Source organism: Lampetra fluviatilis, chromosome 21 (assembly GCF_964198595.1).
Source record: "Lampetra fluviatilis chromosome 21, kcLamFluv1.1, whole genome shotgun sequence".
NCBI lineage: Eukaryota > Metazoa > Chordata > Hyperoartia > Petromyzontiformes > Petromyzontidae > Lampetra > Lampetra fluviatilis.
This window is the reverse complement of record NC_136295.1, coordinates 13,581,147-13,601,277: the sequence shown is the minus strand read 5'-3', so window position 1 is coordinate 13,601,277 and position 20,131 is coordinate 13,581,147. Positions and strand designations below refer to the sequence as shown.

Genomic DNA, 20,131 nt, shown 5'->3' with positions numbered 1-20,131 from the left:
AACTCAGCAGCAGCAGCAGTGGCTGAAAGAGGGCTTCTTCCTACCGTGTAGAAAACAGTCACAGGTCGTTAAGTGGTATCCACTCTCCCGTGAGATATTTTACATGAACGCATCTCTGCCAGAGATCCCAATGGATACTTCGACTCACGGAACCAATCGCACAATCGGGATATTGGTGGAAAAACAACTCGATAAGAATCCTTGTGTATATCCGACACTTGACCGCGCACCCATTCACTGCAGCACCGCGCGATTTGCCGGATTGAAACGAGGGGCCACACCGCTGTAAACGGGAAAAAAACTGGTGTTTATTGTAAGATTCGGAGCGCACGATCTTACACAGGGGGGAGGGGGGCACGCAGATCCCCTAGGTGTCGAGGCCTTCTATGTGCACAAGCCATTGGCCAAAGTCCCTTTGCAGCCAAGAAGAAAAACGACAAAACACGATCGAAATAAAGTTTACAGGATTTAGCCGTAAAATATTTCCTCAAACAAGGTGACTGCATGTCTGAGCAGTGGGGTCAAGAAATTTATTTTAAAAATAAGCATATAAATACTGTATAGCCAGACAAGAGAGAGGAGGCCCACCACGTGGTCAGTGAGAGGAGAGATGGTGATGATACCTTCACAAACCTGATGATCGGGCCCCGTGTGAGTGTGGGAAAGCTTGGAGAGGACAGCACATTCACCAGATTCACCGGTTCATTTCTTAGAGGAAAAAATCACAGCAGCCAGCTCGTGGACACAGCTTACACCAGAGGTGTCAGAGATCGGGCTGAACGGGACCAACAGAGAAGACGAGCCATTCTAGTAAATTCCGCTCAATATATACTGTAATTTGTATACCTAATAATTACATATGCTTGGTTTAAAACGTTATTATCTCACCCTTCGTCTTACAGTGCAGACATATCCCTGATGCTCTCTATTGTTCGTGGAACAGGTGCGCGATTGGCGGGATGACCAGGTTTGTAAAGCACACGTTGGGCTGCGATGACTGCAATGGTGGTTGATATGGTGGGGGGGGGTTTGTGCGGGTATTCTGCTGGGGCCAGGCCCGTGTGCAACACGACGCAACGCAACAGGGCTTGATTTCTCACCGAATAGTTTCCGGGTCGCTGTAGAGACTGGAGTGGGAGGCATGTGACTATTAGCCAGTCATAGCAGCGAGAGGGTTATACTGGATGTGGTGTGCCGTGAGGCGCGGAAATATTTTCCGGGTCGTGGATATCTTAAATATTTTCTGGAGCCAACCCGGACGGACACGGCTGAAATCAAGCCCTGGGCGCGGCGCGATGTTGGCGCTGCACCGCGTGCGGTACGCTCAGCCGGATTTCTTGCCGACGAGCTTCATGAGGCCGTCCGTGCTCATAGACTTGGGCCTCTCGAGGGGGAGGCCGAGGGCCCGGTCCCACACGAGGGAGGCGAGCACGCCCAGCGCGCGCGACACGCCAAACAGCACCGTGTAGTAGTTCATCTCCGTCATGCCATAGTGCTGCAGAGACACACGGGGAGACGCAACGGTTACGTACAGGGAGACGCGACATTGAGAAATCATGAGACATGACGGGGAGACACGCGGGGAGATTGGACGAGACAGACGGGCAGAGGCACATGGGTAAGATATACACAGCGAGACGCGACAGTGAGACACGACGTTGAGACAAAGATCCCCCGTATGGCCTTACCAGACTGTTTGGGAAAGCTGTTCACAAGCACCTACTAAGGCAACCACAGCACATGAGGGTGTGGGTGGCCAATACCACACCCGGTCGCCTTTGTCTCCCCAGTGCTAATGTTCACACACCGCACCAGGTACTCATTTGAAGTCGAGTTGACCAAGGGAAGGCCGAGAACTAGTTACAATATTTGGCACTGTTATTGGTCATAAGTGGAACTTGGGTTGCCGGGTTCATAGCACAGTCCACTAACCACTGCGCCACCCCCACCGTGTGTCTCACACGGAGATGCAACGGTGAGACACGACTTTGAGATGCGACAGTGAGACAACGGGAGGGCCCGGTCAGACACGCGGTGACAAGGCACGTCTGTGAATATTGACGCTCTCAGCCCAGGTGCATCGATGGTGCCGATGACAAAGACGACAATGCACATGATGACGATTGCGGCATGTGTGATGATGATAAACATGTTGACACGTATGACGAACTAAACAACGACGGCGAGGACGCTCATGACAATGATGGACAGCCACGATTACGACGACGATCGACGCAATAACGGCAACGATGACGAAGATGGCGGAGGCGAGGCGGGCACCTGCAGCAGCACGCCGCTGTGCGCGTCCACGTTGGGCCACGGGTTCTTGGCCTTGCCCTGCTCCAGGAGGATGTTGGGCACGATCTCGTACAGGTGCGACACCAGGCGGAACATCGAGTCGTTGGGCAGGTGCTTCTGGGCGAACTCGCGCTGGCACATGTACCGCGGGTCCGTCTTGCGCAGCACCGCGTGCCCGTAGCCCGGCACCACCTGCACCGCCGGCAACGGTTCATTCATCCGGCAACGTCACGATTCCTGTTTGTTTTTGGGAGCTCCAGACGATTGGAGGTAGCAGTCGAGAATTAACTAATTATTATTTTAATTTGCGACAGCACTTTAATGAGATGGATCGATTAGATCAGCCTTCGTGCAGGTGCTATATGCACTGTTACATTACAGGAATCGTAGGGTGGCGACGGCTTGGGGAGGCCATCATCCAGCAGTGGATTGCCCATGGCTGCTACTGCTGCTGATGATGATGAAGCCAATGCGCTCAGCTTAATTTCTTTGTCCCAATTAGCGGCACCACACCGCCCAAGCGTGCAATCCCGCACACACCCGCTAGGAGCGGTGCGCTGCACGAGGAGATCGTGCAGCATGGCGGAGGGCAGTGCAACAGCGCCACCTCGCGACGTTGCCCAATCACAGGCGACGCGGGTGTCAACATTCGCCCCTTCGAGATTCAGTGAATGTTTGCAATTCCAGAGCCTTGATGCATTCAATAATCAGTTCCTACTTTAAACAGTGCTGGGGAAGCGAACCGTCCCCTAGCATCTGGAGGAATTACGAGAACCCAATTAATACGACGTACAAATCTAAAACATGATAATTCTTACACCACCACTCCAGACACGCATCATCATGAGCCAAGCAATGCAGATTCATATCCATGCGCCGGCCATCAATAAAAGTACTTTACAGCCAAGTGAGTAAACAACTGGAGCTGTCTGTGGGACGAATCCATCGAGGAGACAATAGCAGACTCGCCGGACCTGAGACTGTTATTGTTGGCAGACCAGGATTGAGAGACTGGGGAGTGGAGCGCCACTAAGACTTTAATCAGTGAACGATCGACTGCCTGGCCACGGCTCGTGTTGTGACGGGACTGACCCGGCCGCTCTTGAGCGTGTTCCAGATAAAATCGCGGAGCTTCTCGATCGGAACATCTGCGCCCAGTTCCTTCTGAAGCTGCGTCAGCCACACGAGCACCTCCTGCGCTCACCGGACACACACACACACAGTGTCAGCATCGCTGCCATTTCAGATTTACAACCACGCCTCCCGCACAGCAACTACATCTCGAAACACCAGGACAGCAAGGAAGTGACCACAGACCAAATGCAACACGCATCACCCTCCCTGCAGGACCTCTACGGTTGTTAACCAAATGTTCAATTTGGATGATTGTTTTCAGAATCAATAATCAATCCCGAGAGCGATGGAATCGATTATCCGGTTCATTGCGATGACTGAACTCCACACCAACGTTCAAACTGTGCGGCGCATCCAAACGTGATTGAAATTTTGATGTGGCAACTTGATCATTATCAAAATTTAAACTTTTTAAAACATCGTTATTGATTACGTAAACATGCAAATTTAACCATCCTTAGGCCCACCCCCACATTTTGACATTATCATCAGCCACGGTTATTCCACTGCTGGATGAAGGCCTTTCCAAGCCACCGCCACCTCTCACAATCCTGCGATGAAACTCTCCATCTGGCACCGTTGTTGGCAAACCCTCAGACACGTTTCCTTCCGTGGTGGCCACTCCATTATGCTTGACCATGGTCCCCCCCCCCCTTGTAGCCATGACATGTCCTGCTCAAGGCCACTTGCTTGACAGTTGGAATAACAACTCTAGTCTGCAAATGTTCTCCAACCCATCTCTAAATCTCTCCAATTCCGTCTCACAATGTAATTCTAAGCATAAGTAACATTATTGCTGTGACAAAATCTTGTGTGGTACGCACGGAGAACGTCTTTCGTACAATTCGTAGCCATCCACGCTAATCGGAGGTGCAAACGAGTATGCAGGAGTGCAGGTAGTTCCCACGTTTATAGCAAGAGAGCTGGTGCATGTGCCATCTTTCTGGCACGTATTGCGCTGCCTTGTGCCATCTCAGTGCATCCGTTTCGTGTTCATAAATAGTTGTTATTTTTCGGATTTTTTTTAATTAGGCCTTGATTTGTAAGAGCGATCCACCAACCCTTGCAGCCTCCACAAACACTGGATCGCAGGAGTACATAGCCACCATCGCCCATCTAATTTATTCCTTAATAAGTCTGCTATTCATTATTAATTGTGAAAAGTCAGAATATTACAAAAAACGTATAGCACCAACGATAATAGCGATATTTTGAAAAACGGACAATGCGATGACCGCTGACCTCATCGCCGTGAGATAATAACACGGCGACCCGCTACGAACATCACCGCAGGGTGCCGTACCTGGTTGGCGAGGCCGTGCAGGGGCCCGGCCAGGCCGTTCATGGAGGCAGCGAAGGAGAGGTAGGGGTCGGAGAGCGCGCTACCCACCAGGTGGCAGGTGTGGGCACTCACGTTGCCTCCCTCGTGGTCACTGTGGAGGGCACGGGGAGAGGGGTGGGGTAGGGGGGGGGATTGTCAGCTGAGTCCGGCTGAGATGATGAGTCAGCGGTACCGATTAATGGCCCCTGCTGTTGATGTCCTGCACAGTGCTTCTGGTTTTATTAAATGTAAGTTTTTCCCAATGTTACCCTGATTGTGCGTATGGCGTCATGTCACACGATTCAAGTTGATGCAATTTCCATGATTTGGTGGCGTAACCGAGTGCTTGGTTGTGGACCCGGCTTAAGACACGCTCCTGCTGCAGGTGACAAGCCTGTGCTAGACAGCACAAAGAGCCCCTGTATAGCCTTTTTCAGGCTGTTGGGGCAAGCGCTGCTATTGAGAACCAATGAAAGCGGGCATGGCACATGATGGGGTGGTGTGGCAAATCATTACGTCCCAACCACCACCGTTGTCTACCCAGAGCCTATATATACACACACACACAACACCAGGTACTAATTAAAATATTATTCCACTTAGGAGAGACCCAGGACCGGTAGAGACAATCACCTTTGTTAGCCGTGGCCATGACTCCAACTCGGGTTGCCGAGATCGTTGCGCAGAACCCTAACCACTCCATAACTGCTCCCTATGAGGCAGTACACACACATTGTCGTCACTGCTACTACACCAAGGGTCGTATTTTTTTAGTCACAGCTCAGCTTGGGGTTCAGCAGCCCAGTTGCTTACAAAGACGCATGGACGACTCCGCTCACGAAAATCCTGGGACCATTACTCAGAGCCGGCTCCAATTAAGCGTGGCTCAAAGCTGGCTCACTCGAGGCAGATCTGAGGCAGAGCTGAGGCAGAGCCGAGCCGTGACTAAGAATATGGGCCCGAGCAGCAGACGCGCAGTCGTGGGCGCGGTCCCTCCCCTTGCTTTTCCCGCCGGGTCCACCTGCGTGGAAGGAGGGGCACACCTGTGAATGGTGAGGTAGAGTCGCATGAGCTCGGTGAACTGCACGTCGCTGTATCCCAGCATATTGGTGAAGTTCTTGGACCAGTCGAGCGCGGGGTCGATGGCGCCGATGCTGCTGCCCTCGCGGTACAGGTTGCGGTAGATCTTGGCGGCGATCGTAGGCAGCTTGGCGATCAGGTCCATCGAGTCCTCGTACGTGTACTGCTCGCAGCGAGGGGCGACAACGGGAGGACACAATTACGGAGAGCGCGGTGCGGCAACCACCCTCCGGCTTGGGACGCGCGGCACTCGACACCTGAGGTCGCACGGCGGCCCCAACCAACGGCCGTCCAGTGTCGAGGGCTGCCTCTCGAGCCAGTGGATGTAAAATGTTGTGTCGTAGACCCTCCTCTTCTGACACAGCCAAATAATAAAGTTGCCAAGTGATGAATAAAAAATCGATTTATTATCACTTCAGTGGCAGCAGTGTTGGATAGCGATCTAACAACATTTAACAAATGGGTATGAACGTTTCTCTGGAAACTACAACCAGCATCATCAGGCAGTTGTCAACTTAATGTAATTAGTTCTCTGTGTTGGGTAGAGGAGGGTTTCAGATGCACATTTTATAATTGCTTCTATATCCACATGCAAGCAATTTACTTGATTGAAACCAAGTTACGCAACAAATCATCTCTCTAGCGATGAGTTGGCTTTGGTGGGTGGAATAAAAAGACAACTTCCATTGACCAGAGTGGTGAAGTATGGTCAAATAACCCCCACGATCAGCAGGGTGTGGGGAGGCCCTCATCTAGCAGTGGACTGACGAATGGGATGTGCAAAACAAAACGTGATTTCCTGCTCACATGAGGATTCAGGCACTGGTGCTCATTTCTTGTTAACATCTCAGAGCCAGCAGTGGAAATTCCACATTAATATGATGGGGGCGAGTCTACCAACAGGACAAGTACGTTGGACTACCTCACAAAATGGTATAAAATGTGTCAACCCTTGCGGGGTGATGGGCAGAGTCCAAAACAGGATTTTAACTCTCAACCTTCGGATTACAGATTGCCGCTCCCTCTACCGCCGAGCCACGCAGGTGGCTAAAGAGCGAACTGCAGGCATCTCTCTCAATACCAGCCGTGTACACAAACTGCAGGCATCTCTCTCAATACCAGCCGTGTACACAAACTGCAGGCATCTCTCTCAATACCAGCCGTGTACACAAACTGCAGGCATCTCTCTCAATACCAGCCGTGTACACAAACTGCAGGCATCTCTCTCAATACCAGCCGTGTACACAAACTGCAGGCATCTCTCAAAACTGGCGGCGCAGGGCGCCGCACGGCAGTTGCCGCCGTCGTACCTCCCAGTACTTGGCCTTGTTGACGCCTTCGCCGTACGCCGCCACGAACTTGCTCTCGCTGTTGAGCGCCGTGACCGAGGCGCTGAGTTGCGACATGGGGTGCAGGTTCGTGGGGAAGTTGTCGATCATGGTGACCACGTGGGACGGCAGGGCGGCACGCTTGGCCCACTCGGCAGACACCCAGCTCACCTGCGCGTCGCGGAGGAAGAAGGGGGAGAGGCGTGCACCAATAGAGAGTGAATAATCTGTTCTTCTTTTACGCTTTTAATGCATTTGCTCTGTCTGACCACTCTGACCACCCGTAAACATGGGGTCACAAACACTCCTAATGATAATTAAATTAATTTATTGTACAGCCGCTCTGCCATTAGGAATGTCACACATCACGGACGCGCCCAACCTACCCACAGGATGTCACACGTCGCACGCCGTGTCTCGTTACGCAACTAAGTTGGTAACGATATTGAGGCCAATCGAATACATCCAGGGACACGTGCAAATTGCACAGTGTTACAGAATCTGGGGGCAAGAGGCAAGGATAAGCTTTATGCCAAAGACCAACGACCACCGATTGTATAAGCCACAGATGTGAGATGGTACACATTTGGTTTAGTCACGCGATCATAATTCTATGTTTCTGATGCTATAACACGGACCTGGTGACCCCAATACCAGGCTCCCATGTAGGTAACGATGCTGTAAACTGGATTTGTGTAGCCTTGGCGATGCTATCACCACACATCCTCACACGACCTGACTGTTCTGCCCACACCAAAGTGCACATGCAACCCAGTTCAATGGGGCAAGTGGCAGTACTATTTCACTGTCTGCTTCCCATGACGTCATTTGAAAAGAACAGGTCATTGTGAGCTGATGATACGGTCCAAATTTTCTAAATTTTAAAATGTACCCATAAACAACTCAATTGAGATTTCACACAGCAACATCAGCCCCCTGCCCTCCTCTGAAACGAATGAAGACTGTCTTTGAAACATAGCACATTGGAAACAGCCTTGCACAGTTAGGCTAATAATTCAATAGCAGATACCATTTTCAGACCCACAAATACCCACAGCCATACACAACCCATCAATAATTGATCGTGCAACAGAAACAGTAAATAACTTTGGTTGGCATATTTTAACACGGGTAATTCAAGTTACATTATTTGAGTTTTCCTCTCCTGCGGACCTTGCGAAACGTGTTTGAAGAGTGGCGCACACACAAGTCACTTCCTCTCAGCGGACGTCACTCACGTGTAGAAATGCGGCACAAACAGAACCGGGACCGGTTTGTGTCAACCACGCTGTCCGGCAGCAGAGCATTATCGCGCGTTCCGAGTCTTTGATTCATTCGAGAAAACTCTTTTCATTTATTGATTTGTAATTTGACCGGTCAGAGTTAAATGGAGATGAGTCATCGTGGGATGAAGCTCGGATGAAACCGGCGCAAGCAGCCTCGGTCGGCTTGTGCCGGACTGGCAGAATCGCCCGGCATTCTTTCATGCTCACGATAACGCCCCGATGTCCGATACGGTGACCTTTTAAAATGTAGTTAACAGAAGGTCGGCCTGGGTAACAATGTCTAGTCGACATTTACATCTGAGACAATTCATTTGGGGTTCGGGTCTCTGCAGGTTGCGAAACTGTGACTATGCGAAGCAAAGTGCAAAGATGGAAAGGGACCATACTGTATTAATTTGGAAAATGAATACAGTGTGTGTAATGTGTATGAATTCTACTTGCTAACAGAATAAAATGTGCATCCACTACATATAATTTATGTATTTAGGATAAGCAACACTAAGGACTGTTATAAACAGTGCACAGATGCCTTCAGACTGTTAAACGAAGACAAATTGCCAACTTGTTAGATAATAAGTGACTCAAACTACATGAAGAAAACCAAGGCAGTGTCGATTCAAATTATCTGACTTCTAAATCGAGGGCATCAAGAGCATCGAGAGGGTCACCAAGGCCCGGGGTCGAGTGCACTCAGCCAATTCGTACCGGCTGGTTCACCTTCGCGCCGGCGCCCGTGCCACTGTGCAAGGTGCTGCGTGCAAGGTGCTGCGTGCGATCTTATCGGATTCCCGCTATGGGTCTTCCGTGTTAAATGAGCACGTGCGAAACGTGCAGCAACGCCGGTTAACAAAACACGCGAGCGAGCGGGCGGGGCGGCCACGCCGGCTTTACCCGGATTACGAGACGGGGAAAACCGGACGCAGCAGGGGTTCAACTGACTGTATTGTGGTTGACACGTGCTGCTGTTGCTGCTGCCGCTATCGCCACGGCTTCCACCACAATCCCTCTCTCGATAAACCGGCGCCGCGCTTGCGAATGCGGCCGCCCACCTAAAACTCTCGGCGGCGCAGATCAAAGTTCAGGACTGCGTGACCGCGTTTGCAGAACTCGGCTGTGGCACGTACGTCAAAAAACCCAGTCTGACAACCATCACGTGCCTTGCTGCTCAAACAGGCCACCCGTTTCGCAACAGGAGGGCTTTACAGCTACATTTTAAGAGAAAATATGGGTGGCTCAGCACACGATTCAAACATGAGGGAAGTATTCTTATCATCTCGCAGGCAGTAGCATTCAGAGATTGCTGGCTTTCATTGCTGTGTGGGCACCGTGCTGCAGTTGTACACCATGGTGTCACGGTAACTTTTAGTTGGTTGCGAAACAATATCTAATCAACAATGTCTACAACTCTCATCACGCAACAATTTGTATGGCTACTGACGTGATTATTCTTGTACTCTGTGGAAATAAATTAAGCAGAAATGGTTCAACTATGTTCACTTTAAGCACTTCTAAGAACATGCTTTCTGGTTGCTCCTGGACGTTAAAAGTTTATACGGAGACGTTCTCGATGACTTTAATCGACCGTGTGCTTCATGGACTACCCCACAAGCACCACAAATTTGTAATTTTTATCGCACGCCTATAATACTTTTCACGAATATCCGCCGATCTCTCTTCCAGACCTGTCGAATCACGACCAGACAACAATTTTACGGGAGTGGAAGGAACAGGGGAGAACCAGATTTTCTGGCAGGGTTTCACAAAAGCCGCAGCTGTCGACCGCCCAGGCCCCTCTACGTGCAGCACGGTGGCTTTGAACCAGCGCATTCGGAATCCCTTGGTGACTTGTAGCTCCAGACCGACAGACGCGAGCAATTTAAGCAACGGAGCCTAAGCGCCGGAGTAATCGAGTACAGTGCCATTTCTTCATCAACCCACTCGGTGTTGGCTTATGAAGCGAGCTGTCCACGGATCTATTGGAAGAGTATTGCTTTGTCTCCTATTTCGTTCATCTCCTCCAGTTCACACAATGCCGCATCTCTTCCCCGCTTCTCCCAACTGTCCCTTGGTTTGTTTTTTCATTTTGTCTAGGGCCAGAAAATAAGACATTGTAATGCACTTGTCTCTACAATCGCAGTGACTTGAGTTTTAAAAACATGCCAAATATGTTAAGAGCTTGTTGGACAGACAACTAAGCTGGGTAACATGTTTATAGTTACAAACGCTTTTTAAAAAATCATATATTTTAAAAACCCAAATGCTTAACCCTTGTACTAAAAAGTGTACTTGTAAGTTGTACTATTGCACTGTTTAGTGGTCTCAGTTACAACGATACGAACAGAGGCCCATCCATTGCCAAGAGACGTGCCGAGAGTGAACCAACCCGTGTGTAAGTCTGGGTGGAAATAATGTTCTGGTCACTCTTCATCACGTGTCCCTGGCAACCCTGCCAGCACGCCAGAGGTGCGTAGCCTAATGGAAATGCAGCCCAGTCTCGGAGCACCGAGTCCTTGGACAGAGCATCCCTGACCACCGTGCCAACTCGGTGACTTGGAGGCAACGTGTGTAATGTGGGTCTGAAGGCCAGGCTCATCAAACATGAGAAGCTGCTGGGATTTAACCACTTTCTGATCACAACACCCTTTTTTTTCTTAACATATTATTTAATTCTCCCCAATTCAGATCACTCTTCCCTTGTATTCAAGAACGGCTCAAGGAAGTGGATATCAAAGAGCTTCCTCCAAGTTCACTTTAAGTGACCTCTTGTCCTCTCAGTATTGGGCCACACTCTCCTGCCCACTCTGCAGAGGACAATGTTTATTGCATAACAGTCTTACCTCACATCTTCATTCTCAAAACTAAAATTGTTTTCGTTTAAGCTCGTGGTTTTCTCTGGTGCTGGCTCGACGCTCGGACCTCCGAGCCGCCGGCCCACCTCCTGATCCAGCACTTACAATGCAGCAACACCAAACGTGGCACCCACCTGCTCCTGCGTGGGGACACTCCCCGTTATCAACAGCCAGAAGAGGCCCTCGGGCAGGGGCTCTGCTCCACCGGGTGCCTTGGGCAACAGCTTCTGGCACTCGGGGATGCTGTAGCCCCGGAAGCGAATTCCCTGCAAGCGTCACGCGGCACACCACAGGGCCGTCAGATCATCACAACCGCCCTGCTCTGCTGCGCAGTGTCACAGCGACCAGCGTGGTGCAAAACCGCAGCCAGGCAATGCCACCGATCGATCGTCTCTTCTCAGCCGAGACCCCGCCTCACCTCGTCCGGGTCAAGCACCGATGTTTCTGTGACCAGGCCTTTGATGCCCCTCATGCCCCCGTAAGCCTGCGTGAGAGGGCCAAAAAGACAAAATTAAATCCGGTTTAGGCGCTGGCATATTCCCGCGAGCGACTTTGCACGAGTGTTGAGAGACTTTGCACGAGTGTTTATCGACGCAGCTATCTTTAACACATTCAAGCCGTGACCATGAACGTAGCTCGCAGTGAAAGGAAAGGGCGATAGGTACAAGGCAAACCGTGCCACCGTGAATGAATGATTAACTGTCGGGGGCGAAGGTGGGGGGGGAAAGCATGCGGGAGTCCACGCACCATGTCCACAGTGACTTGGCCGATGACTGCATTTCCATTCTCCTGCCTGAAGTCACGTACTCGTGCCTGCTCCTTGGGAATGATCTCCGAGAGGACATCTTTCAAGTTCTGGCAATGAAAGGTGGCACACGTGCAAACGTCACATCACAGGACGTCTCGACACGCATGCACAGGCAGGCGACCGGCACGTGGTTGTGAAAGTATTGGGAAAGAAATTAACTTGCCTGCACCCAGGCCAGTGCATCCAGACCACACTGTGCACTGAGGTTGGTCAACATCACACCAGTGAGGGCTTCATTCGCCACATGTGTTCCATTGTATGGAAGTGAACGGATTGTCCTCTGTTTAAGAATGCAGGAGCCCATTAGGTCACAGATGTCTATTTTGCAAGGTAAATCTGAGAAAATGTACAAATAATAAAGTCTACAAACCCGAACCCTCCATCTTTTCCCCAAGTTTGAACCGGTTCCACATGTCACCGAGTTGGAACATATCATAATTATTTTTTGTCCATGAATGAACGGACTGTGTGCGTTTGTTGTTTAAACCTGTTTTAATTCAACGTGTAAATTAAGTAAAAAAAGACTCTCCATATTTGTAATTTTACCTTTTTAATTGCAACATATTTATGGATATTTGTAGTTGCGTAAGGATGGTTGTAATAATAATTAATATATATCTTGTAAATCGACTGCTGAACGTAGGCTTCCCGATACCATGCTGGTTATGGGGATTGTTTGAACAGACCTCACCAAGCTAATCAGTGCGGGCTGGTAAATGGGTGGTGGCGAGTGTGCCGAGGCCTGGTTCGGATATCACTCACCACCGTTATCCATGGCTGGAAATCGAACTCAGGTTGTAAGGTTCACAGGGTCCTGCGCCAACCACTGCACCCCAGTTCCACCCATTTTTCTGGTTGTGTGTAATGAAACATTTGCATTCCTATACAAGAAGCTGCTCATATAATTGCTGTCACAGGGTCTGCCGTGAAACTCACGGTGGTAAAGACAGTCTGAAACTGAACTGAACTTTGTGACATCCTGCAGAAATTTCCGGGCAGCTGCCAGAATTGAACCAAAGTCTCTGTGCAATTTAACCCAGAGTCAAGGTCACCGGCCAGTGGGTTAAACAGAGGAGCAGCACATTACGGCCACCAGTTTTTCTTAATACGTAGCTACGGTCTCTATGCACAGGAATCACGGATCCACACCACGCAACCCCTTGCGACACACATAGTAATATGTAACAGCGATGCGGCCTCGCTTAACATCGCGCACTGATGGAGCCATAATAGAGCTGCCAGTGAGCAGAACACCTCCATGCCCCTCTCATTTGCATGCTTTTATTAGAAACACAACCACTGGGGCCAACAAATGCAGCCAGTTTTATATAGCACGTAGACATGTGGCTTCCAGTGGGCGATCAGCTAACCTTAAAAGTGGAGCCACCAATCACAGCAATGGGCCTCCATATGTATGAGTGTGTCAGGCCCGTTATCAATCCACTGCTGGATGAGGGGCCTCTCTCAACCGTGCAGATCGCGGGGTAATTTGACCATACTTCTCTTTGGTAATTGAATGTTTAAGGCAGGGAGCAAAGTATAGTACAAAAATTACTTGCACTGACAAAGGGCTGTACATGTATATACATATGTTAAGTAGTTGTTGCTGTTGTAGACGGAGGTACTCGGAGACGGAGGTGAGTTAGGGGCTTCCGCCAGGGTTTATTAACAGGTATCACTATAAGGGTTCCCTCTTCACCCCTTCCACTATCCCCGTTCCTCCAGTGACCCCGCTTACGTCACGGGGTCTCCCTTAAATACCCTCTGAGGCGAGACGTCACGTGCACTGCCCGGCGCGTGCGACCCCACGTCCCGTGATGTCACAGCACCGGACAGCGCACGCGACGCCACCACTCTCCTCTACTCCTCTACACATATATTATAATATGTATATTTCCTCGCAACATTATTTTAAAAAAAATTATTCAACGTGTGTTCACATGAAGACAAGACAAGTCCGTAAAGGTTAAACAATAAATACTGCAGAGCATTTTATTGTCTGTGATAAAACAGAACACTGCCACTCGTTGGCAGTCGACCTTTGGGCCTCAGTATCTTGGTTTACCCTTTGCCATCTTGTGACCCTAAACTCACCTTGCCGGAGATCAACGGCAAGTTCAAAAACATTCTCACGTGACGACACATTTTTAAGGCACTCAAGCCGGTTCACCAAGTCGCGCTCGCAACAGTCAACCTGTCACTACCATGGTATGCTCAAAGGAATTCCGATCCTTTTTTAGAAGTTTGCAGACTTTTTTTTGGTTCATCATGATTTGTTATGCAAACTTTTGCAAAAGGCGATGGAGACACGGAACTGAACTCACCGTTGTAGATGACGAGGAGTGTCTGCATGCGACAACCAGAGCCCCTGCATGCTGAAATACAATCATAACCATGTCACGGATCAGTTCAAACGGACACCTTTTAAAAAGCCACAATCACTTCAGTTGCCAAATGTTTGTTTTTACGGACGCGTCACAACGCTTCCAAACAACCTCTCTGCGCCACTGCCGCAGCAACAGCAGGAAGCAGCGGAGCGGACGGAGACTTTGAGAGTTCAAACAAACACAAGCAGCGCACCTAAAACCGCCCTTGCTGCCCCGGACAGCTCAACAGCAGGCGGTGGTAACGCGATCACGCGAGCTTTTCCTGGCACGGGCTTCCGTGGCATCAGTATGGGGCCACTAATAACCCCTCGTCACACGTGCCCTGGTCAGGGGGCAGGAGGCGCTGCAAGAGCATTCCGGACGGCGCGGTTTGCCCTCAACTGTGCCGCACGTACCAACCAGGAGGGCGGCCACCCTCTTGGCCAGCCCTGTGGGTTTCAGAGCTCGAAGAAAGCTGCTGGGGGGGCGAGGGGGGCATGAGCCAGGCTGGGTGCCACACGTGTGACACACGTAGACGCTGACGAATGGCGCAGCGGACATTTAATTGAAGGGTGAGAATTATCTGCGAGGTTGTTTTGCCGCATCGCGTCGTAACATCTCAAGTACGTGAGATCCATAACCAACGCATGGTAATGTGCCCGTTTGGTAGGGCACGTGCGAGTCTGCGGACAGCCCCAAGTTGTATTGTAGTTGTATTGAGGAACACAGCACAAGGATAGACGCCTGTTTAACCCTTTGGAGGTCAACAGTCTCTGTGGGTGCTCGGGCCCGACACTCGGACACCATATGGATCTTAACCAAGACACAAGTCACGCACACATCGCGGGGCCAGTCCACACTGGCAGAGACAAACCCACAATAGACGGACAGCGAAGTCTAAACCTAAGCGGGCTTTGGTTTCCATTCCGATTACCAATTAATCACCTCAATGTCAATGAGCTTCCCTGCCAGAACTAGCACTGGCGACAGCTCATCTCTGCCGACGACCTTGAGCCGAAGATGGAAATTCGACATTCCTCTTGTGAGGGCCAGTCGAGACTTTTCGACACGATTACTGTCGACGATTCTATCGACTTCAGACGATGATCCGCATCTGCGGGCGGATTAAACGCCAATGACAGTGGCGAGGGCATTCACATTCAGCCCGAGTGGAGCTGCCGTGTTAAACAAAAACGACGCAAGTTCACGGCCACCGCAGCCACAGCGCAGTCAGTCACACACTCACTGCCCCCACGGTGGCGTCAATGAAGTCACACAAGTGCTGTAACCTAACGCGACATTTCACTCCGAGCCACGCGTTAAAACACCATCGCGCCAGACGCGAATGTATGAACTTACTGCAGGCGGCCGGCGTATCCGCCCTGAGGGATCAGACGGCGCGAAAACTCACACCAACCACGAGCATTAACAAACATATAATTAACAAACATGCATTGCATTACACACACGCGTGAGCGAAAACAAATTTCACACCACCGCCGAAACCAGGGCGCCACCGTCGGCTTCGCGGCGATCCAAGCAAGAGTCGAGGCTGCGTGCGGGGCCTACCCCCGCCCCGGGGCGGCCACCGCCCGCGCGCGGGAAACTGCCGCGCCGGCCATGCCGCACTCGCCGGCTCGCTCGCTGAACACGGCGAGAGGGGCTCGCGAGAACGTCGTCGGCGTGGTGGTGGTGGTGATGGTGGTTCACCTTGGCGGGGTTGAGCAGGAGGAGGCGCGACGCGGCGATGAGAGCCATTGCACTGCGAGTTGCCGGGCTGCTGCTGCGCGCCAAGGTTGTGAGCAGCTGAGACCTCGAGCCCCTCCCCTAACGCACCACGTGACCCAGCCCGCCACAAATACCGTGGGTAGTGCCTACTGCGCACGCGCGGCCACGCCGCTTATCATCGGCATCGCGCTGGGGAGAAACGGGTTGGGTGGAGGGGCGGGACTCAGCGCATGCGCGTTGAGGAGAGGTGACAAAGATTTGGACGGAAGCGCGTTTTCCGCACGGGACGCCGATGGCTCGTGACGTCACAGTCCTTAAGATGACCCTGATCTTGAGGGGCGGGAAGCGGGGGCTGTGGGGGACCACGTGACACCACCACGGGGCTCACGGAGCCGATCAAACCGTGGCATGTTCCAATACAAGACGTGCCGCTCTTAGCACCCGTCCACATGCTCGCAGCCGACAAGGACACGGGCCGCACGTGAGCGTGTGGCCCACACGCTCATGTCAGGGTCACTGGACTTGGTCGGACCGCAAGTGACGGGACGCAACCCGATTCGCGGTCCCGCCTGCCAGGAGGCGGCTAGGCCGGCAGAGGGCGGCATTCCCATTGCCGAACACGACAGCACGGCTCCCCTGATGCAGTTGCAACGGTGGGTCCCCTGGTTTACATGATTTGCTCTTGCCAATACATACATTCTGGCAATCCAGCATTTGTTTAACAAGGTTTTCTCTCCTAATGAGACCCAGAATGTCGAAAAAAACCGGTCTCGAGTTTACGTGCGCTGAACCAATGCTGCTGAAAGAATCACTCCCAGAAGGCCGTCCGGCTGTTGGGATGTGTACAAAATAGAGTTTTATTATTTATGCAGATGGACAGCTATGAGGTGAACTGTCTGCTTATATATTCTCTTACTGTCCATATATTATGTGTTTAAATACATGTTACAGGGTAATATTGAGTCTGAAAAGGCAATAGGTGGATAGACTAAACTCCAGAGGTGGGACAAAGTCATTGTTATGCAAGTCCAAGTCGAGTCGCAAGTCATCAAATTCATGACTCGAGTCTGACTCGAGTCCAAGTCACATGACTCGAGTCCACACCTCTGCTAAACTCTATATTACGTTTATCTGTGTAGACAGAATAACATATTTCCGATCTCTTTTTCTCTGTTTGCCCACGAGTTAACGTGAACTCAAGTGGCTCTCAACCCCCCACAGCAGCGTGGAGGAGAGGGGGGGGGCACTCCCGTCCCACGATGGACACTGGCACTCGGCGCAGGCAACACACGAATTCATACTCTCTGCTTCTTTTGGTAAAGTCACGTAGGTGAAAATAAAACATACAAATAACTAAATTAAATCACGACGTTTCGGAGGCAACACAAGCTTCCGTCATCAGGTGGGGTTTGAGAGCCACTTGATTCGTGACTTCACCGAAAAAACAAAGAGTATGGATCCCTGCTGTCACCAACACTTCAAACTTAAGAATTGAGTTGTTTTTTCTAGGAGAGCCACTCTTTTTGCACGAGGGTCCTGCTACACTGCGTTTTCATTTTAAGATGTTTTCAGCCAATTAATGATGAGCGCTTCATATGAACGAGAGGAAACCAAATTCTTGGGTCTTTCGGTAAAGTCACGTAGATAGGTTCAAAGAAAATAATAAAAAAAATAACAGAAAACTACGACGATTCGATCGCAACGCAAGGGGTCGTCTTCAGGAAACGGGGGTTAACAACTTCCGAGGGAAACTGTTTATGAGGGTTTGAAATGGGCGTAGCCCAAATGTCAGCAGCCAATGAGAGTGCAGTGCTGGGCAGCGAGCACGGCGGTGGTTCGTTTTCCACCAATCAAAGGGCTGCCAGGTGAAAATTTGCATATTCTTTGGTTCTTTCGGTAAGTGACGTCGGTATAAAATAAAATAGATCACGACGTTTCGATCGCAACACGAGCGGTCGTCCTCAGGAAAAAAATATAATCCAACAGTGGAACTGTAGTTCCACTAACTACGTGACTTTACCGAAAGAACCAAAGAATATGGATTCCTGCAGTCACGAAAGCTTCAAATCAAGATATAAGATGTGCATGTTAAAAAGAGACTAGCATGTTAAAGAGAGACTAGCATGTTAAAAAGAGACTAGCATGTTAAAAAAAGACTAGCATGTTAAAGAGAGACTAGCATGTTAAAAAGAGACTAGCATGTTAAAAAGAGACTAGCATGTTAAAGAGAGACTAGCATGTTAAAAAGAGACTAGCATGTTAAAAAGAGACTAGCATGTTAAAGAGAGACTAGCATGTTAAAAATAGACTAGCATGTTAAAGAGAGACTGGCATGTTAAAGAGAGACTAGCATGTTAAAAAGAGACTAGCATGTTATAGAGAGACTAGCATGTTAAAGAGAGACTAGCATGTTAAAGAGAGACTAGCATGTTAAAGAGAGACTGGCATGTTAAAGAGAGACTAGCATGTTAAAAAGAGACTAGCATGTTAAAGAGAGACTAGCATGTTAAAGAGAGACTGGCATGTTAAAGAGAGACTAGCATGTTAAAGAGAGACTAGCATGTTAAAGAGAGACTAGCATGTTAAAGAGAGACTGGCATGTTAAAGAGAGACTAGCATGTTAAAGAGAGACTGGCATGTTAAAGAGAGACTAGCATGTTAAAGAGAGACTGGCATGTTAAAGAGAGACTAGCATGTTAAAGAGAGACTGGCATGTTAAAGAGAGACTAGCATGTTAAAGAGAGACTGGCATGTTAAAGAGAGACTGGCATGTTAAAGAGAGACTGGCATGTTAAAGAGAGACTGGCATGTTAAAGAGAGACTGGCATGTTAATGGGAGACTGGCATGTTAAAGAGAGACTGGCATGTTAAAGAGAGACTGGCATGTTAAAGAGAGACTGGCATGTTAAAGAGAGACTAGCATGTTAAAAAGAGACTAGCATGTTAAAGAGAGACTGGCATGTTAAAGAGAGACTAGCATGTTAAAGAGAGACTGGCATGTTAAAGAGAGACTGGCATGTTAATGGGAGACTGGCATGTTAAAGAGAGACTGGCATGTTAAAGAGAGACTGGCATGTTAAAGAGAGACTGGCATGTTAAAGAGAGACTGGCATGTTAAAGAGAGACTGGCATGTTAAAGAGAGACTGGCATGTTAAAGAGAGACTGGCATGTTAAAGAGAGACTAGCATGTTAAAGAGAGACTGGCATGTTAAAGAGAGACTGGCATGTTAATGGGAGACTGGCATGTTAAAGAGAGACTGGCATGTTAAAGAGAGACTGGCATGTTAAAGAGAGACTAGCATGTTAAAGAGAGACTGGCATGTTAAAGAGAGACTGGCATGTTAAAGAGAGACTGGCATGTTAAAGAGAGACTGGCATGTTAAAGAGAGACTAGCATGTTAAAGAGAGACTGGCATGTTAAAGAGAGACTGGCATGTTAAAGAGAGACTAGCATGTTAAAGAGAGACTGGCATGTTAAAGAGAGACTGGCATGTTAAAGAGAGACTGGCATGTTAAAGAGAGACTGGCATGTTAAAGAGAGACTAGCATGTTAAAGAGAGACTGGCATGTTAAAGAGAGACTGGCATGTTAAAGAGAGACTGGCATGTTAAAGAGAGACTGGCATGTTAAAGAGAGACTAGCATGTTAAAGAGAGACTGGCATGTTAAAGAGAGACTGGCATGTTAATGGGAGACCGCAGAGCCGCAACCAAGGGTTTGGTGCGCGAAGCGGCTGTGACAGCGCAGGTTTGAGATAAGCATAAAGCACAAAACTAACATCGGGAGGTGGTAGGATGGGAACATCACAGCCAGTTATGACTTAAACTGGTTGATAACGTCGTTCCAATGATTGCTCAGTTTGTACCCATCTTCTCGGTTTAAAGTGTGTCTGCGTCTATATATATGGATGGCTTCATGAACGAATTCCTGCAG

At 49.7% G+C, this 20,131-nt stretch overlaps 1 protein-coding gene across 1 annotated transcript; it reads right to left on the bottom strand.

Moving 5' to 3' along the window:
• Positions 1-288: 288 nt before the first annotated feature.
• CS (citrate synthase) lies at positions 289-16,312 on the bottom strand. The gene is made up of 11 exons (XM_078866158.1): positions 16,181-16,312; positions 14,429-14,479; positions 12,044-12,151; positions 11,715-11,780; positions 11,431-11,562; positions 7,144-7,332; positions 5,797-5,996; positions 4,736-4,865; positions 3,391-3,492; positions 2,281-2,490; positions 289-1,495 (listed from the first exon to the last, which is right to left on the bottom strand). The coding sequence occupies exons 1-11, from the start codon at positions 16,226-16,228 to the stop codon at positions 1,325-1,327; spliced, it is 1,407 nt and encodes a 468-aa protein (XP_078722284.1). The 5' UTR covers positions 16,229-16,312; the 3' UTR covers positions 289-1,324.
• Between the last annotated feature and the right edge of the window lie 3,819 nt (positions 16,313-20,131).

What these genes read in the sequence shown, in the direction of transcription:
- CS (XM_078866158.1), bottom strand. Translation starts at nt 16,228, where the DNA reads ATGGCTCTCATCGCCGCGTCGCGCCTCCTCCTGCTCAACCCCGCCAAG. An exon ending in TCCTGCTCAACCCCGCCAAG is followed by an intron (nt 14,480 to 16,180) that starts GTGAACCACCAT and finishes ATTGTATTTCAG; the next exon opens with CATGCAGGGGCTCTGGTTGT. An exon ending in ACAAGGCCAAGTACTGGGAG is followed by an intron (nt 5,997 to 7,143) that starts GTACGACGGCGG and finishes CGCTGCGAGCAG; the next exon opens with TACACGTACGAGGACTCGAT.